General features: G+C 40.9%; 1 protein-coding gene across 1 annotated transcript; it reads left to right on the top strand.

The window, feature by feature from the left end:
• The first annotated feature begins 1,113 nt into the window (after nt 1-1,113).
• On the top strand, nt 1,114-12,947 carry LOC105900517 (myosin-7). Its single transcript, XM_031562798.2, has 36 exons — nt 1,114-1,338; nt 1,589-1,732; nt 1,818-1,974; nt 2,244-2,271; nt 2,833-2,941; nt 3,032-3,124; nt 3,403-3,466; nt 3,567-3,665; nt 3,754-3,857; nt 3,955-4,093; nt 4,177-4,295; nt 4,396-4,545; nt 4,653-4,823; nt 5,539-5,859; nt 5,953-6,009; nt 6,113-6,318; nt 6,420-6,543; nt 6,671-6,807; nt 6,921-7,176; nt 7,271-7,513; nt 7,655-7,831; nt 7,978-8,123; nt 8,210-8,300; nt 8,425-8,814; nt 8,891-9,017; nt 9,249-9,367; nt 9,559-9,755; nt 9,982-10,165; nt 10,251-10,416; nt 10,509-10,633; nt 10,747-11,055; nt 11,277-11,480; nt 11,959-12,255; nt 12,343-12,447; nt 12,570-12,665; nt 12,771-12,947. The coding sequence occupies exons 1-36, from the start codon at nt 1,129-1,131 to the stop codon at nt 12,930-12,932; spliced, it is 5,826 nt and encodes a 1,941-aa protein (XP_031418658.2). The 5' UTR covers nt 1,114-1,128; the 3' UTR covers nt 12,933-12,947.
• Nucleotides 12,948-17,977: the final 5,030 nt, after the last annotated feature.

A 17,977-nucleotide genomic window follows, 5' to 3' on the forward strand; every position in this document is an offset into this window, starting at 1 on the left:
TATGGAGCAGGAAGAAATTTGATCCCCATGTCATTTGTTTTACTGTTCTTTGTGACTAATACCCACCCGCACCCTTCTGGTACCCCAACCCAGCTCAGACACAATAACATTCCTGGCAACTGACATGCCATGGCCGAATTTGGAAGAGGGATTTCCTTTATAAGGAGGAACGATGGTCACAATAACGGATGGCCATCACATTATCTGAAGGTAAGATGTGAGGAAGAACCCTCTGATTGTTTAGTTTTAAAAAAAGGGGGTATGTTTAATTACCTTTTAAAGTCTTGGGAAACATTTAAAGGAAGAGCACCCTGAAAAGGCTCAGAGGATGCTACACTCAGTCATACATTCAGCCAGAGTAGATGTACATGGTTTCAAAGTGTGACAGAGCCAGAGTGACTTTTATTTTCTCTTCATAGCGCAAGCGAAGCACCACTCCTCTTTGCTTGGGTACACAGTATAAGGTAAGATCTCTTCTCTGAATTGTTATGTACTGCTCATGTGAAGACAACAATGGATAACAGTGTCATGTGGCAAGAGTTTATTTGAGTTCTGCTTAAGAAATAACAGACAATAGTGCTATAGACAATAGACAATAATCATCAAAGTTGTATTCACATTTCTGTCCAAAAGCAATGCAAAAATATATAAATTCATATGGAGGAATATGATCTTAATATGGTGTGTAATATATATATAATACTTTGGATCAGCATGATTGTCAATGTGTCTCTGTGTATCAGAATTAATCAAACATTGTGCGAATGACAACACAGGAGAACAACATAACTGAATTATAAATATAGATTATTAATATCATTGATGATACTACGTAATGGAGACAAGTGCAGGAGGTATGGCATTAATCTGAACACACTGTATTCATTAGTATGACGGGGTGGGTAGTTCAACGTCTAGATTACAGAAAGAGTGAGTCTCTCTGCTGCTGCCCTGAAGTGGCAGAGGGCATCAGTTCAACCTGGATTAGCAGGAAGTGCCAGGACTGCCATGGGTGGCATTGGCTTTAAAGACACCCTACCTCTGGTAACACTTGAGCTGTGTTCACAAACAACGCCCATCTGTTTTAGTTGTACAGATTCAGGTTGCCAATCCAGGCCAGCATACAGCATGTCGGAGATAGGAGACCTCGCCATGAAGGAGTTTGGGGTAGCGGCTCCATTCTTGAGGAAGTCGGACCTCGAGCGCCTGGAGGCACAAACGCGCCCCTTCGACATGAAGAGGGAGTGCTTTGTGCCCGACCCTGAAGAGGAGTACGTCAAGGCTTCCATCATCAGCAGAGATGGTGACAAAGTCACTGTTGAAACTGCAAAGGGAAAGGTAGGTTTACCCCCCAAGACAGTGAATGAAACAGTCCAAACTACAGAACACAAAACACTGGTTAAACAACAATAAAATGATTACAATTGATTCCAGTACCCAAGTTAAGGCACCTGTACCACATAAAGTACTTAAGCAGAGCAGTGTTTCACTGGTCAAGCTGATATTTGAAGAACTGTTTGGCAGTGCGGCTTCATCTGTGTGTTTACACGCTTTCCCAGTGTATACAACCATTGTACCTTTCCAACAGAGTGTAGTGGTGAAGGACGCAGACGTCCTCCCTCAGAACCCGCCCAAGTTTGATAAAATTGAAGACATGGTGATGTTCACCTTCCTCCATGAGCCTGCTGTGCTGTTTAACCTCAAAGAGCGTTACGCAGCATGGATGATCTACGTGAGTACACTTAAGTCATGCAGCCTTAGAGAGTACTGGGACTGCAGTATGAACCATTTCTAACTTCTTTCTCCTTCCTCTACAGACCTACTCTGGGCTTTTCTGTGTAACTGTAAACCCCTACAAGTGGCTGCCAGTGTACGACCAGGAGGTGGTTAATGCCTACAGAGGCAAGAAGAGGCAAGAAGCTCCTCCTCATATCTTCTCCATCTCTGACAATGCTTACCAGTATATGTTGGCAGGTAACTTCCTCAGAAAACAAACAAATACAATTAAGATAGATTATAGGATATACAAGGTGTTAAACAAAGTGATAGTTTTCCAAACATTGTTTCCAAATTCCAATATCATTAGACAGCATGTGTTATCGAAAAGACATAAGTCTCAGTCAAGACCACAACAGGCATCCCACGGTGACATCACAGCCTATAACCAGTGGGAACCCATTTTTTGGGGGGACACCTCTGTTGTACCTCACATAGTTACTGTGTCCTATGTCATTCCCTCACAGACAGGGAGAATCAGTCTGTTCTTATCACGTGAGTAATGCACTATGAGTCAATCATTAAGAGTATTTATGTTTAATAAACATCAGCTGTAACACAGATTAACACATCGAGTGATAGAGCTAATTATTTTTATCTAACTCTAATAATCAAATAATCTGTCATTTTAGTAGCAAACATGGTATGATAACATGCTATAAAATGCATTTTGAAGCTTGTGATAACACATACATGATATGTCTTGATATACACGACATACACGATAACATTCTAATAACTTCTAGTTGACTTGTTGGCTATGTACCAGTGTTCTGCATCAATATCCTCCTGGGAACCAAGAAGAATGAACAGAATAGCTCAAAAGAGTAAGAGGGTATGCATGACAAAACAAATGTCAACTACAGAGGACACAAGTGTGTGGGTTGGTTCTCAGGAGGTTACACCAAAAATGTGTCTGGGAGTGACGTTGAGTGGAGGAAAGATGAGGTAATATGTCTTGTAATGACAATAAATGTGTCTGGGAGTGACGTTGAGAGGAGTGAAGATGGGGTAATATGTCTTGTAATGAGAATAAATGTGTCTTGCTGACCTCAGGGGAGAATCTGGTGCTGGGAAGACTGTCAACACAAAGAGAGTAATTCAGTACTTTGCCAGCATTGCTGCATCTGGACCCTCTTCAAAGAAGGATGGCTCTGAGAAAAAGGTATACACTGTATGTTTTTTATATGGGTGAAATCCGGGCCACAGTACACCTCTGGCTAAATACTAATACATCTCTGACATCTAATTACAGGGAACCCTGGAGGATCAAATCATCCAGGCTAATCCTGCTCTTGAGGCCTTTGGCAATGCCAAAACTATCAGAAATGACAACTCCTCAAGATTTGTAAGTGAATGCCCATCAGTTGACAGAGAACGCCAATAAATAGGGCATTTAAGTTTAGATTTCTATAAGGACGGTTAAAACATGTTTGACAATATTGTGAATTTCAAAAACAAATGTTGTGAATTCCTACAACAATTATTTGCATATATACTGTATATATACAGCTTATTATATGAGAACTGATACAATTCAGTTTTCACTAAACATTTATGTACTTAATATAAGTATCAATGCATTCATGCAAGCATCCATTTATTTTCCGTCTTATCTGCTTTCAGGGCAAATTCATCCGAATTCATTTTGCCGCCAGTGGAAAGCTAGCTTCTGCTGATATTGAGACCTGTAAGGTGCCATTACAATAGTACAGCAGTAATGTTTTTTACAAATAATGTTTTTCTTCTGTCTGGACAACTCCTTTTGTTTTTTATTAACACCTTTCCAGACTTGCTGGAGAAGTCTCGTGTCACCTTTCAGCTCAAAGCTGAGAGAGACTACCACATTTTCTACCAGATCCTGTCTCAAAAGAAACCTGAACTCTTGGGTGCGACCTCATTGATGGATACTTTATTACTTTAAACGGATTCGAAAATAACATTAGAGCAGTCTGACTCCTTTCTTTTCTTCGTTAGAAATGCTGCTCATCACCAACAACCCCTATGACTACTCCTTCATCTCCCAAGGAGAGACGACCGTAGCCTCCATCAATGACGCTGACGAGCTCATGGCCACTGATGTGAGAAAACATACTTTAACAAAACCTACACCAGGTAAAATGAGCAGTTTACTGTGACAGTTTTAAACAAGACCAATAATGGTTTATTTCCTTACAGGAAGCTTTTGATGTCCTGGGCTTCACTGTGGAAGAGAAGAACAGTATCTACAAGCTGACTGGTGCCATAATGCACTACGGCAACATGAGGTTCAAGCAGAAGCAGCGTGAGGAGCAGGCAGAGGCTGACGGCACTGAGAGTGAGTTTGATTCACTGACTGGAACAGATGAGCTCACAGGGTCTTTCTAGAGGCTCACGATCTGTTTCCTTTCAAATCCGCAGTTGCTGACAAATCAGCGTACCTGATGGGCCTGAACTCTGCTGACCTCATCAAGGGTCTGTGTCACCCGAGGGTCAAAGTAGGAAACGAGTGGGTCACCAAAGGACAGAGTGTCCAACAGGTGAGAAGAATGACATTAAATGAATGATGACCATAAACTTCAGGGAATGTTTATCTAAACAACAACACACCCAAACTCACCACCCCACCCTTTTGTCCAGGTGTACTACGCCATGGGGGCACTGGCTAAGTCAGTGTATGAGAAGATGTTCCTGTGGATGGTGGTGAGAATCAACCAGTCCCTGGACACCAGACAACCTCGTCAGTATTTCATAGGAGTGCTGGACATTGCTGGTTTTGAGATCTTTGATGTGAGAGCTTTTTTAAAAATACCCGTTCAGTCTTAAAAATATCATGTATACGCCTCTTTTCATTAGCATCCTGATATCAAAAACTAACCAAGCTATTTCTGTTACAGTATAACACTTTTGAGCAGCTATGCATCAACTTCACCAATGAGAAACTGCAACAGTTTTTCAATCATCACATGTTTGTGCTGGAGCAAGAAGAGTATAAGAAAGAAGGCATTGAGTGGACATTCATAGATTTCGGAATGGACTTGCAAGCTTGTATTGACCTCATAGAAAAGGTTTGTGTCGACTACAGGAAATGTTCATAAAGCTCTACAACTAAAGGAAAACTTCTGGATTTGTTTAAGATGGGCCCTATTTTTAGATATTTTTGGGTTCAAAGTTTTACTAGAGGTCACTGCATTTACCATCATTGTTTTATCTGTCTCTTCTTCTAGGCTCTGACATAGCAAGCCATTCAGTGTCTGTAGTCGATTACTTCTCCTTTTGTAAACATTAGGAAACAGCCACCCACTGCAATAATCAACTACAGGCACTGAGTGGGGTGCTACGTCACAGACAGGAACTAGAGAAAAGTAAACCAATGAGAGTAGAAACAGTCATTTTCTACAGTTTCTTTATAGTTACTGAGGTAAACTCTTTATCTCTGTAGGGAACATTTCCATGTTGTCAGACCCTTACAATAACATTTATGATCCTTAAAACAAGCGGTTCACTTGAGGCAGGGGCTTGCCTCGTAGGATTCCATTGTATAGCCATTTTGCGGTTGCTGGTTTTAGCGTTCTGACTTAATACTGGACCGATTTCGATTGTTAAGTGTCCCTTTCGATCATTAAGGGCCCAGGTTAAACAATCTCAAAGTTTTCCTTTAAGATGCACATCTCTATATGACATGCCCGGTTTTGGGATCTTTATATACCGCATAATCAATTATACATACTCAGTCCAATCACCCTCACCATAACTAATATAACCATACTCTTTTCTTTTCAGCCTATGGGTATCATGTCCATCCTTGAAGAGGAGTGCATGTTCCCTAAAGCCAGTGATGCCACATTTAAAGAAAAGCTTTATGACAATCATCTGGGGAAATCCAACAACTTCCAGAAACCGAGAGTTGTGAAAGGCAAACCGGAGGCCCATTTCTCCCTGGTTCATTATGCTGGCAGTGTGGACTACAACATCAACAACTGGTTGGTGAAGAACAAGGACCCTCTGAATGAGACGGTTGTTGGACTTTACCAAAAGTCCACCCTCAAACTCCTGGGAGTGCTCTTTGCAAACTATGCTGGGGAGTCAGGTAATGTTCAAAGTGTAGTAAACTTAGTCCAAACTTTAAAAGAATACATGGAATATGTTTTTGTTTTGTTTTGATTGTTTTGCTTTGTTTGTTTTTCAGATTCAAAGGGCAAAGGAGCAAAAAAGAAGGGCTCCTCTTTCCAAACTGTGTCTGCTTTGCATAGGGTAAGTATTTAAACTATACTTGTATTTAGTCATAATTATCAGATTATTTCCTCCCTTTCAAATGTGCCAATACACTGTTGACATTGACTGTCACTTGTTACAGGAAAACTTAAACAAGTTGATGACGAACTTGAGGTCCACTCACCCCCACTTTGTGCGCTGCCTCATCCCCAATGAGACCAAGACTCCTGGGGCGATGGACAACCCTCTGGTGATGCACCAGCTGCGCTGTAACGGTGTGCTGGAAGGCATCAGGATCTGCAGAAAGGGCTTCCCCAACAGGATTCTGTACGGGGACTTCAAACAGAGGTGACAATGAACACTTCTCTAAAATGGAGAGCTGGAGCTCTTATGCATCAGAGATCAAATCTCAGATTATAATCATTGATTTTATTATTTTAATTTTATAGATATCGTATTCTGAACCCAGCAGCAATTCCAGATGGACAGTTTATTGACAGCAAAAAGGGGGCAGAGAAGTTACTCGGATCTCTCGATATTGACCACAATCAGTACAAGTTTGGACACACAAAGGTAAAAACACGATCATAACATACAACAGTACAGAATGCACTCAAGTGAACACAACTGATCCATGTTTCATCAACAGGGTAGAGCTAACCATTAGCACAGAACTGTAATTCCTTTAAATATCATTTAGGTGTTCTTCAAGGCTGGTCTGCTGGGTCTACTGGAAGAAATGAGAGATGAACGACTAGCACTCATTATAACAGCAATACAGGCTAAATCACGGGGGCTTCTTGCAAGACTTGAGTTCCAGAAGATTGTTGAGCGCAGGTTAGTATTCCGAAGTGTGTACCCTGTCTGGTAAACTAAAACCATGTTACTTTTACAGACTAGTAGTAATGACAGTGGGTCACTATTGGACACCTGTTGAATTTGCTCTGCAGGGATTCCTTACTTGTTATCCAGTGGAATGTGCGTGCTTTCATGGGGGTCAAGAATTGGCCTTGGATGAGGCTTTTCTTCAAGATCAAGCCCTTACTGAGGTCAGCTGAGGCTGAGAAGGAGATGGCTAACATGAAGGAAGAATTCCTTAAATTGAAAGAGGCCTATGCAAAATCTGAAACTCGTAGGAAGGAGCTGGAAGAGAAAATGGTCTCTCTTCTCCAAGAGAAGAATGACCTCAATCTCCAAGTTCAGGCAGTAAGTTAGAAATATCGACATCATCGTTTTACAACATGAAGATAATTCTACATGATTCTAAGGGTAAACTCACCAACCTCTGTCATTCGTTCAGGAACAAGATAATCTTTGTGATGCTGAAGAGCGGTGTGACCAACTGATTAAGCATAAAATTCAAATGGAGGCCAAAATCAAAGAGATGACCGAGAGACTGGAGGATGAGGAGGAGATGAATTCTGATATGACAGCAAAGAAGAGGAAGCTGGAAGATGAGTGCTCTGAGCTCAAGAAGGACATTGATGACCTGGAGCTCACCTTGGCTAAAGTGGAGAAAGAAAAGCATGCCACTGAGAACAAGGTTTGTTTTCCTGTCAGTGAGTGTGTGTGGACAGTGTGGGCAGTGTGGACAGTGTGTTTTTTCTTTCTTTTTTTTTTTTTTGAGAAACCACAATTTCTGGTACTGGTTCTGATTTGTACTAAATGTGTTTTATACGTTCAGGTGAAAAATCTGACTGAGGAAATGGCAGGTCTTGATGAAATCATTGCCAAGCTGACCAAGGAAAAGAAAGCTCTACAAGAAGCACATCAGCAAACTCTAGATGATCTGCAAAGTGAGGAGGACAAAGTCAACAACCTCACCAAGGCCAAAGCCAAGCTGGAGCAGCAAGTGGATGATGTGAGTATTTCAGATGACAATCACATGATGTAAATAACTTAATATTATAAACAAAAGCCTTTAAAAAGGCATAGTATGCAGAAATGTATCTTCGTCATCGTGATCATTATCATCATCAATATCAATACTTTTGCTATTCCAACTAGCTTGAGGGCTCTCTGGAGCAAGAGAAGAAGGTGAGGATGGATCTGGAAAGAGCCAAGAGGAAGCTGGAGGGTGACTTAAAGTTGGCCCAGGAGAGTGTGATGGACCTGGAAAATGACAAACAACAACTGGTGGAGTGCCTGAAAAAGTAAATTAACTATTTACTTTTATATCTATACAAACAGAGAGAACATGAAGCTGCATTTTGTGTGATCTGACTAAATGTGCTTACAGGAAGGACTTTGAGATCAGCCAGGTCAATGGGAAGATAGAAGATGAGCAAATTATCAGCATTCAGCTCCAGAAGAAAATGAAGGAGTTGCAGGTCATTAAACAGCATCAAATTATACTCATATATACAGTACTTATATACTGTAATTCTGTTTAAAACTAAATACATTTTATAGTGATGGGACCCAAATGAACTATGTATGATTATTATCTACCAGGCTCGTATAGAGGAGCTGGAGGAAGAGCTTGAGGCAGAGCGAGCTGCCAGAGCTAAAGTAGAGAAACAGAGAGCAGACCTGGCCAGAGAGCTGGAGGAGATCAGTGAGAGGCTGGAGGAGGCTGGTGGAGCCACTGCTTCCCAGATTGAGATGAACAAGAAAAGGGAAGCCGAGTTCCACAGGCTACGCAGAGACCTTGAAGAGGCAACTCTGCACCACGAAGCTACGTCCGCCACCCTCAGGAAGAAACAAGCCGACAGTGTGGCCGACCTGGGAGAGCAGATAGACAACCTGCAGAGAGTCAAGCAGAAGCTGGAGAAGGAGAAGAGTGAGCTCAGGCTGGAGCTGGATGATGTGGTCTCCAACATGGAACATGTTGTTAAGACCAAGGTATGAGAGTATTTCCATTGCATTATGTTTTAATTTGAAGATAAACTGATACTAATGAAATTTTCCATAATTCAAGGCAAATCTGGAAAAGGCAAACAGGACATTAGAAGACCAGATGAACGAATACAAGACTAAATTTGAGGAGGGTCAACGTACGATTAATGATTTCACCATGCATAAGGCAAAGCTGCAAGCTGAAAATGGTAACAGCAAACACTTTCTCTTCTCCTTTCCATTTTGTTCTCCTTTCAGCCAAACACCAGAAACCATTAGCTGTTAAAGTGTATATCGTGTTACTGTTAATCGTGTCCAGTGTGTGTTCAGTACTGATAATCGTGTCCAGTGTGTGTTCAGTACTGTTGTGTTGTTTGGGTTTATTTTTTTTATGTTTGTGTAAACTAATCTGTGGCTAAATGCTACGTTAATATCAACAGGTGAGCTTACGAGACAGATGGAGGAAAAGGACTCTCTAGTCTCTCAGCTGACCAGAAGCAAGCAGTCCTACACCCAACAAACTGAGGATCTTAAAAGACAACTGGAAGAGGAAGTCAAGGTATGAAATAGAGTTATACAATATCATTACTGATTTGCTCACACACACACAGACACACACAGACACACACAGACACACTTTTTCCAAAGAATCAAGAAGAATACACATTTCCTTACTCCTCCTCTTGTTATCTCTTGATTAGTTATGTTCTTTTTAAATGTCACCACCTATCTGTATCTAACACTTCCCAGGCCAAGAACGCTCTTGCTCATGCAGTGCAGTCTGCTCGCCATGACTGTGACCTGCTCAGAGAGCAGTATGAAGAGGAGCAGGAGGCCAAGGCTGAGCTGCAGAGATCCATGTCCAAGGCCAACTCTGAGGTGGCTCAGTGGAGAACCAAGTACGAGACTGATGCCATCCAGAGAACTGAGGACCTGGAGGAGGCAAAGTAAGACGTGAACAAAAAAATCCAGAAATCCGTTCTGAAACGTGTAACAGAGTTCCCCTCTCCTGACAGATAGGCTTTTTGTTGGTATTATGTTTCACTTATGAAGGTTTGTCTGTTAGCTGATCAAGCTACTATAAAAACAGTGATCTACTTGTGTGAAAACATTACAGCATCCAAACTCGATTAGTCAAAACGTTTTTTCATATTATCTCTCTTACCCTTCCAGGAAGAAATTAACTCAGCGCTTGCAAGATGCGGAGGAGGCTGTAGAAGCTGTCAATGCAAAATGTTCTTCTTTGGAGAAGACCAAACACAGGCTCCAGAATGAGATTGAAGATCTCATGGTGGACATAGATAGAGCAAATGCAGCCGCGGCTGCCCTAGACAAAAAGCAAAGGAACTTTGACAAGGTACAGAGAACACTGATGACTCTTGGTAAAAAGGTGGTTTGATTAGGAGTACAGCACGTTAAATACACCACAATTTCAAATCTAGGTCTTGGCGGAGTGGAAGCAGAAGTTTGAGGAGTCCCAGACAGAGCTGGAGGGCTCCCAGAAGGAGGCCAGGGCTTTGAGCACAGAGCTGTTCAAACTGAAGAACTCCTATGAAGAAGCTCTGGATCACTTGGAGACAATGAAGAGGGAGAACAAGAACCTTCAAGGTAAGGCAAAATGGTGATGACCGTAAACCACATTTTGTAACTCACAGTGATGGTAAATGTCTGAATAATGCCATGTATCGTGTGGTTCCCAGGGGAGATCTCAGATTTGACTGAGCAACTGGCTGTGGGAGGGAAGAGCATCCACGAACTGGAGAAAATAAGAAAACAGTTGGAACAGGAGAAGAGTGAAATCCAGTCAGCTCTAGAGGAGGCAGAAGTAAATAAACTCACATGAATTGAATGGTTGAGCTAAATTATGTCCTACACTAGCTACACAGAGATCTTTTGGTGATTTTCACTTGTGACAGTAGAATGTCTTCCAATCAACAGGCCTCTCTTGAACATGAGGAGGGTAAGATCCTGAGGGCCCAGCTCGAGTTCAATCAGGTAAAGGCTGAGATGGAGCGCAAACTTGCTGAGAAGGATGAGGAGATGGAGCAGTCAAAGAGGAACCTTCAAAGGACCATTGACACCCTTCAAAGCTCTCTGGAGTCAGAGACTCGCAGCAGGAATGAGGCCCTCAGGATTAAGAAGAAGATGGAGGGTGACCTCAATGAGATGGAGATCCAGTTGAGTCAGGCCAACAGGCAGGCAGCAGAGTCCCAGAAACAGCTCAAAGTTGTTCAGGCTCATCTGAAGGTACGCACAATTCATCTACACAGGTGTCGAATCACACCTATACCAGTATATGATGTAAGAGTGTACAGCCTATGTGAGAAAACTGGGTTGGATTCTATGGCCAGTATAAATATAGACTTGACATGCGACATGCTAATTACTTTTATTATTTTATTAATTGATAATTCTCATCTGCTACATAAATAACCTTAACCTTAAATATCTAAACATTTCCATTTCAGGATGCTCAACTTCAGCTTGACGACTCTTTAAGAAGCAATGATGATCTGAAGGAGAACATAGCTATAGTGGAGAGGCGTAATAACCTGCTTCAGGCAGAACTGGAGGAGCTGAGAGCCACACTGGAGCAGACCGAGAGAGGTCGCAAGCTGGCGGAGCAGGAGCTGCTGGACACCAGCGAGAGGGTTCAGCTGCTCCACTCACAGGTGAGGAAGGGTTCCTGACAGACGTAAATCCAACTCAGATTAAATACAGTACCTTGTCGGACATACCTGAAAATAGGCCAAGGTTAGGCTATAATGTAAAAATCATGATGGATCATTTGTTTGTTTCGATTAGCCTACTCGGGGTAGTAGCTCACCCGATTGAACAGGAGAGGATTATGATCCATATCTCCCTGGTTACCGTGGTTTGGACTCGAGTAGCTTTTTAGGCTACTCTCACATTAATCCCCGATGACAGTCCTTATCTCTCTCGAGATTCAAGACCTACCATTAATAGCTGGACTGCGGTGCTCCTCAGGCTGTAGTTCGCTGTGTGTATCGCTGTGACAAAGCGGCTGCCGCTATGAAAAAGTAAACAGACTAGCTGTGGAATTATATGAAAGATGAATTACAAGCACAAGACTCATTGTCAATAGCAGCGGTTATTATTTTTTACTTAGAACCAGTTTATTATCTACAGAACACCAGCCTTTTGAACCAGAAGAAGAAGCTGGAGAACGACACAAGCCAGCTTCAGACTGAGGTGGAAGAGGCAGTTCAGGAGTGCCGGAATGCTGAGGAGAAGGCCAAGAAGGCCATCACTGATGCTGCCATGATGGCTGAGGAGCTGAAGAAGGAGCAGGACACCAGTGCTCACCTGGAGCGCATGAAGAAGAACATGGAGCAGACCATTAAGGACCTGCAGCACCGCCTTGATGAGGCAGAACAAATCGCCATGAAGGGAGGAAAGAAGCAAATTCAGAAGCTGGAGACTAGGGTAGGCATAGTAATAATTAATGACAAAACAAACCATTTATATATCCACTTATCTTGATAACTACATATCTGCTACTGTGGTGAACAGGTCAGAGAACTGGAGAATGAAGTTGAATCTGAACAGAAGAAAAGTGGTGAAGCTATCAAAGGAATTCGTAAATATGAAAGACGCATCAAAGAGCTGTCATACCAGGTCCTTTCATATTTCTTTCTGACTGAATATGAGTGAAGTTGTATTCAATAATAAAATATTATATTTAATGTTTTTTTTTTTTTTTTTTTAAATGTTCTGCTTGTTCTTTTGCATTTCAAAAGACTGAGGAGGACAAGAAGAATCTAACCCGACTGCAAGATCTGGTGGACAAGCTGCAGCTGAAGGTCAAAGCCTACAAGAGGAATGCAGAGGAGGCTGTAAGCATCATGTCATCCACTTTCAGACATTTTGTGTGTTTGAATATTCTCCTCAGGTCAACAGCACAAGTTAATTCATTACTGATGCTGTGTATCATCCCCTAGGAGGAACAGTCCAACACCAACATGGGCAAGTTCCGGAAGATTCAGCATGAGCTGGATGAGGCTGAGGAGAGAGCCGACATCGCAGAGTCTCAAGTCAACAAGCTGCGTGCCAAGAGCAGGGACGTGGGCTCCAAGGTTAGTGTTGCTGTTCAAAGATCATAATTACTTTTTACAACCATGTCTATACTGACATATTTCGTCACCTGCCCTAATCACACTGGAGAGAGGTATAAGGAAATAGTATCTCCCTTGAACAAAGTTCATACAGAACAGCTTCTATAGAGAATAATTCATCTGGATGAAGAGGCAGCAGGACCGATGTAATGGTCATTCTCAGCTCTCTCAAATTTGTAATCCTATGTAATATATACAGAATGGATATCCTATAGAACACTGAATGTATAAATTGCAACCACAAATTATAGAGGAGAATAGTTCTATGGTGAAAAACGGTAGAAAACCTTACACAAATAGCAGGAATTCTTTAATACCTGCTTAATAAAATGAACATAAACATTATATAAATGTATCGCTGGACTTTAGTTCTTTCCTTATTGAAACGTATTCAAGGCTACAGTGAGTCTGCGTTCATGTTTGACTGTTGGGTGATACAGAGATACAGTGTAAGCTTGAGTGATATTAATGGACTGATAAGCCCTGTGCTGGAATGGCCGTGTCATCTGAGGCCTGTTAATTCCCTTCTCTGAAAGAGAGACTAAGTACACAAAGGGTTATTGAGGTGGACAACAGACCCAAAACAGTTTTTATGTTACCCGTGATAACACAGTGACAAGCGTTTGACAGAAAAAAGCATTTTTTCCCCGGAATCTTACATATAAATACCTACTGCTGCATTGCCTCCAGATGAATATATGCCCTTCTGTGTGTATATTTACAGAGAATAACCCTTAACTATACTAATCATAATCTTCCACAATCCATGCTATAAGCCTTGGTCATTCTGTTTGTGTACAAACTGATGGACAAAACAAGTTCATATTACCATAACACCATTTAGGCCCTAGCATTAAAGGTATTAGTCATCCAGACAACATCTGAATAAAATGTGTTACATCAGCATCATACCATCATCACTATTTTGGATTACTGATTATAAACTGGGATAAGCACTTGAAATGAATATCTGAGAGGCATGACAAATACGTTTTTTAATATCACTTCAAAGTCAATGTAATCAAAAGGCTTTAAGAAGGAATCCCTGCTGTACCTAATCTGATTCTCTCTCTTTTGTCTCCCTCTGCTGCTGCTCCCGACCCCAGAAAGGGCACGATGAGGAGTGAAGCTCTGACACGGCCTCTGTGGAGTCTACAGTGCCCTCGTATTTGCCTTGTGTTTTTTCATTTCCTCATGTCTTAAAGACAACGTAGAATAAAGATGAAATGCATAACAGTCATTTGTGCTGAGTGTTTTTTTTTTAACGATTCTGCAATCTTAAAGGAGTCTAGGTCGCAGTCAGAGCCAAAAATCACATATCTTTCAAGTGAGCATTTCATATCTAAGAACAAAAACAACCAATCATTAAGGGTATCAAGCAAGCTCTACATATGCATTCAAGAAGTCCAAACAATTACAGGAATAATTCAATATCTATGAATGAAGATTAATATTATATTATAAACCCTAATTTGTGGTTATCCTGGAGTTATACCTAAACATCAGATATAAAAATCTCTTTAATATTCAATTGTACTGTATGATGGCAAGTATTCTTAGTGCAGGCTGGATTCACTTTGAGTTTAGCTTAAGCTGGATATAAAATATGATTGAACTTCAAGACTTTTGTTATGTAGTACAGTGTTTTCTCAGTTTTAAGCAGGGTGAAATGTATTTCTTCATACTTCATACTCTATTCATACTGCAAGTTTTCCATTCCATTGAAAATACAGAGATGGCTTGGAAATATTTACTGCAGTAACAGACAGACAGACACACACACACACACACACACACATATCTATCTCTCTCTATATATATTTATATAAACATTAATACATATAAATAGCTAGCATCTTTTTCATTGTCATTATTCACTGCTTAGGTCATGGTAAGTGATGTAAAGAAACCATTAAAGCAACACTTTGCCGCAATTTGCCACTTTCTGAGGTATGTTTTATAGGTAACAAGTTTTGGTATCATCTTCAAATGAATATTGATGGCATGTGGACATGGAAAAAAAAAAGCATTCCCACAAGTCACCCAGCCTATGCACTCTCTAGTTCTATGGTCTGGGATGGACCATCCTGCGGAAATGTAGGAAATGCTCAGTGTATATAAATATATCAAATATTCATTGCTGAAATCAATGCTTTATGCATATTAACTATGGCATCAAATCATTTTTAGTTATGGGAACCTTTACGCCAAGAACTTGAAAGACTAACAGATTTTATATTAATTAATTCATATATTTAATATCAAGACTTCACTGATGCTGTACCTCAATGCATTACAAAATGCCTCTTCCAATGAGGTTTGCATGAGAATCCTTCGTTTAAAGGAGAGGCCAGATGGCCAAATGATCCCTAGCAACAGTAACACAGACAAACGAGCACGTAGTAATCAACTTTCAAACACATGGTCAAGACACAAGGACTTGTCCTGCATATCATAGGGTCCAAATAATTACACGATAAAAAGTGATTACTACATAATAATAAAACAAGAAAATATTTTCAGAGTCATGGTTCATGGTTCATAGCTGAACGTTTAAAAGAAACCAAAGCCAAAATCACAAGCCAAATTAATTTAGGACGTTGAAACAGGAACAATATGTTTGAAGAAACAAAAGAATGTGAGAAAAATGTATCACTTGAATCTTTTACGTACTAAGACATAGATGAACGATAGCAAACGTTTAGGCCGGATTCATAAACAAATACCGAATTATTGGACCTACATGGGCCTTTACAAAGGTCAAAAATACGAAAATAATATATATGACATAGGTATATGAAACACTGACCCCCTAACGTATTTGAATATTCACACATTATTTGTATCTGAATATTGAATACTGAGCTGTGAACCCATTTGCAGTTACCCATGGGGCATCCACAAAACACAGAGGTTTCATCCACTGTTAAACAAACATCACACCATATGTCAAACAAATATTTAAAATTCTCATCATATTGTTCGAATACATACTGAAATTAGCAATAGTAACCAGTAATAAATAATAAAAGCCTCATTAAGATCTCTATTGCAGTAAGTTCAGAGAGCTCTTACCCTGCCGGCCCTACCGCATGCTGTCTGTGTGAATGACCCACAGCACCCAGCAGGTCCTGCACATCTAACCCAAGGGCAGCAGGAGGGACTCTGCTAACAATCCTCAGTGTGAATTTTCACACTTCTGAATATAGTTCTTAAATGACATGACCACACTAAGGAGCCCCCACGCGACTTGTCCATCAAAGTAGGTAACTTGACAGGTGCGGTGTTTTACGTGCTCTCGTAAGCCAAACCAATGGGGTGTCCGTTCTTGTGTTACACAGTTAACATGCTTTAGTACTATGGTTCAGGATACATGAGATGTACTTACATTAACATAGCACTCATATTCTGAAACCTGCTGCATTTCATTGCATACGTCCCCTGTATAACCTCTGGGTACTGTCTGTTAACAACGTTTACAGTATGTAGTGCTTAGAGACATGGATATGGGTCCTTCCATGGGAAATCAACAGAGGCCTCCCAACTGACCACCTTGAATTTGCTGCATACTTTATGACTGCCAACAACTAGGGTGCAAAATGATTTAAAGTCTGTATCGTCTTTAGTATCTGAGATAACGAGCCTTTAAAAAGAGACTATGGGGGACACTGTGGCGCAAGCTGATAAGCCCCCCATTTACGGGCTTCATTGCCCGCGGGGACACAGGTTCAAATCAGGCCTGCTGTCGTTCTCCCGATCCTCTCCCCACGTCTTCTCCGCCTCGCTTCCTGTCCACAACGCTTCACTGTCCTGTCCAAATAAAGGCATAAAAGCCCCCCAAAAAAAAAAAAAAAGAGGCTATAGCCCTAATTTTGCTGCTACAAAAAAAATCTATTCCACTAGTCTTAACTTTTGAATTATTCATGCTAGATGCTTGAAATTTCAACACTCTACTTCTACACCATTATATATCTTTAACTTCTAAAATAGTTGGCCCATAGTTGTATGGTTGCCCAGTTATGGCTTGCTGAACATTGTATTAATACAAAATAAAATGTATTTTGTGCTTTGGAGCAACTTTTGCCCGCTATATCTTCACACCACACATTAGATGTTTTACATTTTGATAAATAATCCTTTTGTTCTAGTTCTTTCTTAATGTTATTACAATACAAGCATTTGACATAAGGATGCAATCTACTGTATGGCAGAGACAATGAGTCAATTAGCGCATGGTAACATGTTCTCAGATATTATGATTGTCACTTCATCTGCACACCAATATTTCTAAACATTAATACCCTTGCCTCAGAGTTTACTGAATGCAAAAGGCAATTTGCATTATCGGCAAGTCAAGGATCAATGAAGGTGAAGTAGTTTCCTCTTTCCATGAAGTGAAGGGTTGGGGGATCAATCCTCTCCAATAATAGCCCTCCTTTCAGAGCAGCAGACTCACATTTCTGCACCATGACAGGCAACCTTCAGGGGGGCTTGTAATGTGGGGGGTCTGAATGGCTGGGAAACCACTGTCGCCTAGGCCTTGCTTAAGAGAGATGCGATGAGGAGATAATGGGAGTGATGATATAAGTTAGGTGTGACCCCTTGACACAAGGTCACAGTAGCACATGCATATCTGTGCAAAGGGACAGGATGATGACTGAAGTGACTGTAAATCTCATCACACCGCGGTGGCAGACTGGCAGTTGTACTGAACTGACATAGACACTTCCTCTGAAATGATTTATAGCGTCTGCGATTATACCACAACAGACTCACGCCCAAGACAGCCTTAATGAGTTCAAATAACCACTGTCTGCCATACAGTTCCACAAGTCAAATAATGTTAGGTTAAATTGTTATCTATAGTCAAACAAGTAAGTTTGCAGATCTCAGTATACTAACCTTCACTTTGTTTTACATTGTATTGCTTTGAATGCAGTCATTTAGTTGAGTTTTTGAGTATGACATGACATTCAACACGCCACTTCTAGTGGTTCTTTTAAAAAAAATGCAAAGTGTAGAGTTGTGCAGTG

This window comes from Clupea harengus, chromosome 25 (genome assembly GCF_900700415.2).
Source record: "Clupea harengus chromosome 25, Ch_v2.0.2, whole genome shotgun sequence".
In the NCBI taxonomy this organism is placed as follows: Eukaryota; Metazoa; Chordata; class Actinopteri; order Clupeiformes; family Clupeidae; genus Clupea; species Clupea harengus.